An 11,274-nucleotide genomic window follows, 5' to 3' on the forward strand; every position below is an offset into this window, starting at 1 on the left:
GTGGGGCTGAAGATTAATATGCAGAAGACAAAGATAATGATGAATAGCCGGGCAAGGGAACAAGAGTTCAGCACAGCCAGCCAGCCTCTAGAGTCTGCGAAGGAGTACGTATACCTAGGTCAACTAATCACAGCGAATTCTGACCATGAGAAGGAAATACATAGAAGAATAAAAATGGGTTGGATCGCATACGGCACACATTGTCAGATCCTGACTGGAAGCTTACCATTATCACTGAAAAGGAAGGTGTACAATCAGTGCATTTTAGCAGTGCTGACATATGGGGCAGAGACTTGGAGACTGACAAGGAAGCTTGAGAACAAGTTAAGAACCGCGCATAGACCGATGGAACGAAGAATGCTAGGCATAACGTTAAGAGACAGAAATAGAGCGGTTTGGATCAGAGAGCAAACGGGTATAGACGATATTCTGATTGACATCAAGAGAAAGAAATGGAGCTGGGCAGGTCATGTAATGCGCAGGCTAGATAACCGTTGGACCATTAGGGTTACAGAATGGGTACCAAGAGAAGGGAAACGCAGTCGAGGACGGCAGAAGACTGGGCGGAGCGATGAAATTAGGAATTCGCGGGCGCTAGTTGGAATCAGTTGGCGCAGGACAGGGGTAATTGGAGATCGCCGCGAGAGAGGCCTTCGTCCTGCAGTGGACATAAAACAGGCTGATTATTATTATTATTATTATTATTATTATTATTATTATTATTATTATTATTATTATTATTATTATTATTATTATTATTATTATTATTATTATTATTATTATTATTTGTAGTGTTACAGCAGCTTGACTTTCCTCCGTTTTTTTTCCCGTAGGGCTTTCACAAAGTTACTTTTCCCATGCAAGAATAGTTATAGCTAGAAACGGTTGCATACAGTCTAAAACGTTAAAGAAAAAAAAGCAGCTGCTCCTATTTCGATAACGGGAGTGTGGTCGCGAAGTAGAGGGGAGGGGGCGATAAGCGCGAAGAAGAAACGGTCGTAGGAACCCCATTTCTTTCCTGCCTGCCGACATTTTAGAAGAATATTAGAATCACCAAATTCACTGCAGACCGTCCACATGGTCACAACACACCTGATCGTATTGCAACTCAGAGGAAAAGCATCTTGCCAGCTGTAGGATATAATGCGCTAAGCGGGTGGACTCGAGAAGGCGATGCTGTGGAAAACTCGGGCAAATCAAATGCGCGCTTGTCATGAACTTAGAATTATATATATATATATATATATATATATATATATATATATATATATATTGGTATGTGTGTGCGTGTGTGTAAACGAACGCCGAGTTGAAGTATTTTCTATTCATAGTGCCCCCGTTGCACTGAAATAACAGAACAAAGCTGCGCTTTTGTTGGGCGCACAAATATTTTCCGCGCTAGAACTTTTTTGAGGCCCTATGGAAATCCCTTTCGAAGGAGCCGACTATCTCTGCTTTAAATACCAAGAAAGGATTGTTCCAAGAAAATGTTTCAGCGGACCTTCTATTTTAACCTCTTCTAGCCCCGACTTCGCGATATGCCGAATCTAAGCTCTTATATCTGAAAGGCACGCATAAGCGAGATAAATTCTGATTTTTACGTCATGTGTACTCATCCGACAAAAAAAATGTGTCAGCGTGTCACCACCTCAGACTGGAAAAATAATGCTCTAGTCTGCACATGTAGTTTTCAAAGCGGGTGCACACGCTAACAATACTCAGGCGGCTGCATCTATTGATTTGCACAAATGAGTCCAAAATATCGCGGTCATCACGTACTTCCAACTCCTGCAATCGCTTCTGGCACATGCAGTCAGCAAAAGCAGGGCCTTCGAGATCGGTTTCAACCGTCGCTGAAGAATGAATTATGACTCCACGTATTGCAGTCGTCCATTCTGCAATACTGCTGTTTTACAAGCATGCCATACATTGCGAAACAGTTCAGGCGCGAAGTCATAGGTTGTACAGTGCGAAAATGTGCACATACAGATACACTCTTTCGTACTTGACTGCGCTTTTAAGTTTTTTGAGAAGTGCGAAGAAATTTCGCCCAAATGTATACTAATGGTGTGGAATAAGTGGTTGATGTTCTAACCACACAAGAAGTTATTTAGAAGTGCTAGTGAAATGCTTTTCATTAAAGAGGAATTTGGCTATAAGAGGTTTGTGACCGTCTTCTTCAGGCGCGTCCGTGGGCAGATCATAGCTTAGCGTCGGTTGTTACTCGTGTGAGAAACTCAGTGCATATCTGGTGCCACAAACTTCTGTTGCTGACGGCATGTTTACTTCTTCTTTTCCAAATATGTTATCGCAGATATGGGCACAAGTTAGATTAGCAATAGAGGCTGCCTGCGAAGTGCCACATGGGTGAGCGTAGCCACAATTTCAGAGTATTCCTAGCCTGCGTTCTGTATAGCGCTGTGAAAATATTACTGCCGAAAAAAAAAATCGAGGCCCTAAATTAAATTTTCTTCAGTAATGTTCACGCGCACGTAGTGAAAAAGAAAGAAACTTGTGCAATCGCGATAACTGTCGCCGGAAGGAGGTATATTGCGGAGGAGCGTTGTGACACGATGCTTCATGTATTTCAGTGAGACGTGCTGGGCCAGAGCACTGAATTAAAGTAAATTAGATGTCTCTAGTTTACAATGTAAGTGAAGCTGTGATTTCTAGGAACTCGGAAAGCAGTCATGGCCCTTCTTTCGCGCCTTGATCCATCAGCGAAGAGTAAGTACAGCGCAGAGCCCCACGCGAAACCTCGTTGACGCATCTTACGCTTAGAGCATTCGTCGGTGACGTCAGAGGACAACAAAGACACTTACTGAAAGAACATTTTAGATTCGCATTGCGGCATTCACATGAGCCAAAATAAAGCAAGTTTTGGTCGTTATGGGAGACCTCAGGGCAGTCGTTAGAATTTCGCGATCACATCAAACCGATAGAGTACTTGAAGTGAATTAGTTTCTCGCCCGAAGGTTCCTGCGGACGCACTGTCTCTTTAGGCACGAAAGGCTTGCTTCGCATTAGACCGCGCTTCAACGGAGCTGTACTAAGACGCCAAACAAAAGCATAAACCGTAATCATAGAACTTCTCTCGAGTAAGTGCCGTAGCCCATCGTCTAGTTGATCGTCTTGATGCACTGCTGATTGTTATCATGACTGGTGGGCGTCTGGCACGCGGCCAATGTGGACACGGTCTTACGTAAGACAAATTTCGTGAATACGGGTGCAAAGCCAGCACGCAGGGTAGCTGAACGTAATACGGCAGAAGCTCATTCCGTAGATTAGCAGTGGAGACTACATGAATCTAAACTACGCGAGAACTTTTGCGGCTCGTGCGCAACTGTATAGTTCCAACGCCAAAGCTTTCATAATTTCTGCCGCCGAAAGTACTGCAGCTTTCTAAAGTACTGCCGACTGATATTTGGTAGCGAAGGTACTGCCACACAAATAACGCAGCTGAGCAAATCCAGTTTAATAGGCAAAGCATTAGCCGGTACAACATTTATGACAGCGTAACTTTCAACCCTGTTTGAAGCAACTGCGAAATCACACCAGTTTTACCACCAAGTCACGACGATGATGCGCATTCAGAAAACACCGAACTCGCTCCTTAGTCCTTGTTTTGTGGTGACAGTTTTCCCTTGAAGAAGAGTGAGTTGTGCGATTCGAATTTAAAACAAAAACAGTTATCTTTAAAACTAGATCATTTTTGGCAACGTTAAACTTGTGTTTGGTGTCTGCAATACGTGACTTGCAAATTAACATAACTCTATAAATTTGAAGACTCCAGAAGCATGCTTTTTTCATACCACTGTTGATCAGCTCTACGTAACGGGTTGCTTTTTCTTTTTTTCCATAATTATTGCTCATCCAGATATGCCTTTTAAATGAAGTAATAAGCACCATGCTCAGTTACTTTATTGGCTGGTACTAAGTAACCTAATTACATTTACTAAGTAATACGTACACATCCGTAAATCATACATAAATCATGATAAGTCAGCACTTTAGTAGAATATTCAACATGCTACAGACTGGTTCGCGGTCGTCCATATTTAGCGCTTTAGTGGAGAATCTAATTTGACTTTTTCTAACGTTCAGAATTCCAGCGTGTTACCCCGTTTATGTTACACGGTATATAAGTAATTACGCGAGGCGATAAGCGCGAAACATAAATTTTGTTTGAATACTACGTCTCCAGACGAAGCAGGAGAATGTGCAAACATTTTACGAGTTCCGCAGCAATCTTAATACATCACTCGCACGCTCTTGGTGACATCATCCAAGCTGCATTTCACGAGGCAGCTGTTTGATGCGCACATAATACGGACAGCATGCGCGTGAAGTATTTTATGTAGCTTCTTTTTTTATTTGATATAATGTCAAATATACGTCATGTCTACGGCGCGCCAGTGCGTTGCATGTACGCGGCGAAGTACTGGAAATGAAGAAGCTAGCCCGCGAAGCCTCGAATCTTAGTGGGTGGATCAATAACTCGGAGCAATTAACGTTCGCGGACGCTTGGGCAACAGAAACACATGCACGAAGCCTTATCGGGCGAAGCGTTTTGTGTCGGTCGATCTTTGGTGATCGAACGTGCGCGAGAGCCAAATCGATTCGCATGCACCACAGAAGAGCGCAGTGAGTGTTGTGCGCACGGTCAAAGCTTCTGCGCGGCTCTCGTCTCGCGGTAATGTGCCGAGAATTGATTCAGAATATGGAGGTAAACAATTCTCGCGCTACACTGCTTCTTTTCGTTTTCTGTGTTGCATTTTCCATAACCGCACTCCGCGAGACTGCGAATGCTCGAGATTACGATTCGCGCCGACTGCAGCGAAGCGAATGCTTTACGGCGTGTTTCATCGAAACTCTCTTCCTAGCGCCTGACTGCGCGCAAAAGTTAATAATAAAAGTAAGCAAAGTAACAATAATAAAGAGCGCGTGATGCATGCGCTATGATGCAGGCAAGGCGTGTATTGACGAAGATAAACACGAAATTTCTACCTCGATGATTGAGATAACAACCAAGGGGAGGAAAAAAAAAAGGGGGGGGGGGGTTGAAGACGTGCTGCATGGGAGCGAGAAGTGCGCAAGCACAAGGTTCAGCTGAGAACGCCAGTGCCTCAGAACACGAGCGGCCGTGTTGGAAAGGCGCACGAAGCTGGGGCGCCGAGCACATTCGCAGCGCCTCTTGCAGGGAGTCGGTGCAGGGCGGGCCGCCACCCGCTGGCAAAATCGCTCCCCCAACCGTCGTCCCCCTACATACGCGTCACACACACACACGGGGAGACACAGAAGCGCTAACAATGAGCTTGCCCATTGTCCGTAGCGGCTAATCCGTAAGTGTCGCACTCGCGAATCTCGGGGTGTTGCTTCTCCCGGCCGCGGCGGTCGACGCATCGCAGCGAGCATCCGATGCGCGCGGCGAATACGAAGAGAGACAGTGTGCCTCGTCCTACCTCTGTCGTGCACGGAGGCGACGCTTTCGGCGCTCGGATATCCGCTCGCGCACCAGCCGCGGGAAGCGCAAGAAGCCCGACATGTCTTGCGCAGTGCCACGTGTCTCGTCTCCCGTGCACACTGTTTCGGCTCGCCAAAGCACAATACGGCAGCGTCGCCGCACCTGCGGCCAGCGCAGCCCATTGTTCCCCGACTGATCGTCCCCCGCGGCGCATCCGCTCCTGGATGTCACGGCGTCGCCGAAGCTGTGCTTGTCACGGAGTGCGCGCAAGTGAAACGTTAGCCGCGATCGCGCGAATCGTGAACCGTGAGGGAAAGTTGATTGAGAGAAATAACGACAGCAACAATGCGCATCGTGTCTGAGCAAAAGGCTAAGCGCGGGAACGCGCAAAACAGCGAACAGAAGCGAAGACACGGTGCATGTTCTTTTTTGCTTGATTTCGATGCCCCTCTTTTCGCGCAACAAAACATGTCGAACGGATCTCTTTTATTAAAACTGTTGCGAGCCATCGGGGCGTTCGTATTTAGAAGAAGGAGGGTGCACAGTGCTGGCGGCATCACCCGCAACGTTCGGCGCATCGCCTGGTTTCTCAGATTTGTCAGTTTTTCTTACAACTATCCGCGCATTCTATTCTGGATCAATTTAACGACACGTCAAAAACACGCTCGTGCGAAGTTTGTATAAGGAGGGCGTCGAGACTACGAAAACGTCTGCGATTTCTACCCCTTACTTGTCCTGAACCCTGACACTCGGCATGGGAAAGCTCACGCAGAAAACGCCGCGGTAGACGGAAAAAGAGAAAGAAAAGAATCGTAACTTATTTGGCCGCCCGCACGCACTTGCGCGCTATATAGCTTGCAGGGTTAACGACAACAGCCGAGCGTTCCCCTGGAGCGTGTTTGCTTTTTTCATTCGTTAGTCTGTCGCAGGAGCAGTTTCCTGACAGCCTTGCCTGCGAATGAAGCTGGGCACGGAGAGAAGGGTTGGGGAATTCATTCCGGGACCCGCCTAGGGAGAAATAAACCGGTTTACGCCCCGTCGTTTCGGAGTCTGCGCTGCCCAAAGCAGGATAAAATATGTACTCTCGTTTTCTCCTACTTTACCTTGCAGAGTCTGAACGGAACCGTAGATTCCGCAAGCAATGCAGCGAGGTTAAAATCTGCAGCATGCGCAGCTGAGGTAATAACAACACAAACGACGCAATACCGACGACGGAGAAGCAGTCGTGGCCCGCAACGTTGAGAACGATATTCGGCATGTGTTATGTTAAGGTTTTCCTTCCCCTCGTTCCTTCCTGTATACGTGTGACATAAGATATGCATGGAGAAGGGTGAGGTCGGGGAGAGGAGGGGGCAGGCAGTGGCGTACTTTTCTTTATTCCTTCCTTTGCAAGAAACGAACACTTTGCGGATGAAAAAAATAACTGCATACATTTAGAACGTAAGAGAGAACGACGTCCATGACGGCGGCCATGCGTGGGTGTTCACACTGGTGGCATAGTTTGAACAGCGGCTGCCGTATTAATGCGTGGCCTCCGTGAGATCGACCGCGACACGACCTCGTGGCCCCTATCAGACCCGAAGCCGTACTGCTGACAATGACAGCACGACGACACCTGGGGCAAAATTGACCGAGCCTTTCGTTCGGAAAAAGCGTTCGTCTTTGGCTGGCCGCCTTTGTATTCGCTGTCACCATTGGCTGGCGTCTGTTCTTAGGAGCCACTCTGGCGTGCGAACTGCCTTGTCAATATTATGCACGCTACCACGATGCCGTAGGTGCCTCCGGAACTGGAATTGAGCTGCCAAGAACAGCGCAGATTATCGCCTGGAACGTGTTTGTGCATCCGCGCGGCGTTTGCGCTTGTGAGGGGTGCCATCGCTGACTTAGAGCCACTTTAGTGCTGTGAATGCTGGAAAAAATATGCGGATCCCATGCAGTGTGAGAATAATTGTGAACGAAGCTTTGCACGCTGTTTGCTTAGATTGACGATAATCAGCAGCGATGTTGGCATAATAATATTTGTGGTTTTACGTGCCAAAACCACTTTCTGATTATGAGGCACGCCGTAGTGGAGGACTCCGGAAATTTTGACCACCTGGGGTTCTTTAACGTGCACCTAAATCTAAGCACACGGGTGTTTTCGCATTTCGCCCCCATCGAAATGCGGCCGCCGTGGCCGGGATTCGATCCCGCGACCTCGTGCTCAGCAGCCCAACACCATAGCCACTGAGCAACCACGGCGGGTTGCGATGTTGGCATCGAATGTGCATTTACTTCAGCGTTTAGTCCGATAAGAGAACGGTGAGTTGATGTTAAACGTTACCTTGCGTGCACCACTGCTGTTTGTCTGCGTACTCCACAGAACACACAGAGATACGTGTTTGCTTGAGCCGGCGTTGTGCGGCATTGTTAATAATCTATGAAAGCGTTGTTTCGTAACATTGACTCGCATGGCATATCCCGTCGTGGCAGAAGTGTTAAAGTTTAATTGAATTATTGGCCTTTACGTAATTAAGTTAATTATCATAATAGTATGTATACATTGTATACATACATTCGCGGCTTGCATCACGTTTCGCTGCGAAAGACACGCACTCCTCTTCCGGACGGCGTTTCTTTCAGGCATGGTTGTCCTCGAGGCTGAGTGTACGCTTTGGAGCCCTTTTGCTGGCGCGTTTTTACATGCAGCATACGTCGCCATCACCCTGCTGAGACGCCAGTTCCAAGCGCTTCCTTGAGGCTATGGTCGATTGACACGTTTACGCTATCGCAAACCAGCACTTGCATTTTTGTCGCATAGAAAAGCAAGCACAGCGCGTGCCGTACTCACAAACTGTAACGCGACGGCGCCGGCCGAATGGATGGATGGATGGATGGTAGAGTTACTGTATATGCTAGCAAAGGTAGCAGAGTTGCGCGTCTGTTTTATCACGCCGCTAGCGCCTCTATTGGCAGAACGTCGTCACGTGGTAGGCAAGCAACCATGCATTGCGGTGAAGCAGATGCCCGGGCCAATTTTTGTATTTCCCGACGCCGCCGCTGCAGCGAACTGGATTCACACAAGTTATCGCCAGTCAAATTCAAAGCGAATGCGGCCGATTTTGGCGTTCGCTGTTCGCGTGCGGGTTAGCTGCGGAGCAACAACACAACGTGCGCAGCGCATCTAACAGTTGGTTCATCGCAGTGTCCTCGCAGTCCCATCGGGATGATATAATGACCGGGTGCATTGCTCCTTACTGCACGAATCGCTCTGAAAGCGGAAAAGCTTTTTATTCGATCCAATTCAATCCCATGCACCACACTGCTTTCACAGAACTGTCATAAAAAGCCAGCGCACATTTTCATGATAATGCACTGCTTGGGTTGTTGTTTCTGAACATAAAAGAGGTTACACTACCAAGTAAAGATATGTCATCTACTACTGCTTATGTGAAGCAGGATGCACGAGAAATTAATGTCGTTATTTACCATACGGTAAGGGCCTAACTGTGTTTTGCATTATTACCCGTAATGTAGCTATGTCAATCCTGTGAGAGAAAAACTTTCACTACACTCCCACAAAAGGTTACTTTTGGAATCCCTGCAGGGAAAAGGCAGATAATGAAGTGGCACTTGCAGGTGTGGCTGATATCCAATGCCTGCTAGTAGGTGGATACGTTTCTACAGCAAATTTAATGGGGTACCAGAGTCGAAATACTAATGGTTGGTCATTGATTCACCAGTAATATCTAAGACTGCCTACACGTTGAGAGCTTTGGCACATAAGCAGGTATGCCTATTGCAAAACCCAGTATCCAGTGTCCAGTGCATAGAGTTGTAGGAAACTCTATAGTCCTGTGCAGCGCCGGATTATGGGCCCAGTGCCGCGCGCTGGATGTTAGAGCGCTGCGCAGGCGCGGCGAACTGGGAGGCGCTGGGTACTGGTGCGAAAAACAGCTCTAGCGCGTTAAATAAGCGGTGCCTGGACACCGTATATATATTTTTTGAGAACAGAAAGCAACAAAGAGCGTTTCGGTGCAATAAAGAAAGAACAAAAACAAGTAAGCTCCGACCAGGATTCCATCGTCGGACCTATAAATCCCAAGCCTGGTACTTTACCACTACGCCACGCCAGGAGCCGAACGTAGGCGCATAATTTCCACGTCAAGGACCGAGAAGCAGTTTTAGTTTCACAGAGATGCGTCTCGCTCAGTCATAGTAGATGCGCTATCGCCCGGCAACTCAAACTCGCGCCTGTACCACAAACAAAATTTTGCTGTCCATATTCAGTAGCATGCTCGGAAGTGCCACAACACCGATTTTCACTTGCGATTGGCATTTTAACTTCGAAAAAAGTACTAAATGAACCGCCGACCCGGGACGCTGTATGGGCTGTTACTACCGCTTTGGATAGCCGTTTCTTGTTTTCACGCGAAGGATATGCAACGTTTCTTTAGTTCAGTGATGCCTTTCAGTTGACACGTCTGTCTATTCATAGATCTTCGTCACGGAAGCGCAGGGTAGGGCTGTGAGCCTTCGGCGACAGCACATATATACCTGTGTTTATGACGCGACACATCGGCGCTCATCGCTACTTGTGCTGGCACTGTAAACATGAAAAAATGGTTTATTTAAGAACACTGATGCGAAAGCTGAAATATGGTGATTTATCCTTGTTAGACTGCTTGATTCCTGAGCCTAGACGCGTCGAGAACGTGCAGACGGACTTGGCGGATACGCTAGGCCTAAGCTTCGGTGGGAACCGATCTCGGCGCCTTTTTCTTGACGATCTTTTCAGTCAGCTGTTTCGATGCACTTTGTTTGCGATTAGGCGGAAAAGCAGCCCACAAGCGATGTAAAAGCGTCCGCGGTCGATCGAGGATACGGTAGGCGTGTCACCTGCAAAAACAGAGTGCGGCTTTGCCGCATAGATTTGGTTGTTTTCCAGGTAAGATGGCGGACCTACGCGCAACTCTGCTACCTTTGGTAGCATATACAGTAACCCTAATGAATGGAAGGTAGGAGCGCCCCCTTTGAAACGCGGTGATGGCAGTTGACACCATGCTCAGCTTTTTATTTTGCCTTTTATTTTTGTTTACTTGTGCTGTGTATTATTAAAATTCTCGATTTTCTTTAAATACGTCTTCCTACCCTTTTAATCTTATGTCACCTCTCTGCTTTTGAGCCATCAATCCTCCAATCGCCTTTTGCTAATTTCCACCGCATATTTATTTACATGACTAGTATTATCTCTGAACCCTAGGGCCTCAGGAAGCGTGACTGTGGCCGCATCGACATCGGGATTGATACCATCCCATTTTAGTATGAGGTGTTCTATTGTTTCTACAGATTTACCATGCGCGGAGGCGAGCGCCATCTAGTGGGGATGCAAGAAACCCAGAAGCGCGCGCGAGCAAGACGAGGAGGCGATCGCCACGTGGTCGTGTTGCAAGAAACTCAGCGGCAAGCGCTGCAAGACCATCACAGCAGCAGCAGCGCCCGGAAAGTTGGGAGAAGAGGCAAAGAAAGCGCTTCTTTTTGACCGAGGGGTCGCAACGGAGCGCCAGAACATGAGGACCACAGTAGCAGGCTTCTAGAACAGCAAAAAAAAAAAAAAAAAGCATAGGACACAAAATCAGCTTCGGTTTCATCCTGGCAGAATTCCTGGAACTTTCGATCACGTGTGCATGGGTGTCTTTTGCTACTATGCAAAGAGAAATGTCCGTGCAGAGGGAGTCTTTACTTTTTAGCGACATCTGATTTGCTATTTACGCAGAAAAGGAGACTGAGTGGCGCAGGAATATTTATTTTTGGGTACGTTCGACAGCAGG

General features: G+C 47.4%; 1 protein-coding gene across 4 annotated transcripts in view; it reads right to left on the reverse strand.

Moving 5' to 3' along the window:
• cac (calcium voltage-gated channel subunit cacophony) overlaps positions 1-5,616 on the reverse strand; it is a 564,571-nt gene extending 558,955 nt beyond the window's left edge. For all 4 annotated transcript variants that reach the window (XM_075670414.1, XM_075670406.1, XM_075670418.1 and 1 more), the window contains exon 1: positions 5,463-5,616. In XM_075670414.1, the coding sequence (XP_075526529.1) occupies positions 5,463-5,545 (83 nt within the window). In that variant the 5' untranslated portion in view covers positions 5,546-5,616. The remainder of the gene's footprint in view (positions 1-5,462) is intronic.
• Positions 5,617-11,274: the final 5,658 nt, after the last annotated feature.

The sequence above is a fragment of the Dermacentor variabilis genome, chromosome 1 (genome assembly GCF_050947875.1).
Source record: "Dermacentor variabilis isolate Ectoservices chromosome 1, ASM5094787v1, whole genome shotgun sequence".
Classification (NCBI taxonomy): Eukaryota; Metazoa; Arthropoda; class Arachnida; order Ixodida; family Ixodidae; genus Dermacentor; species Dermacentor variabilis.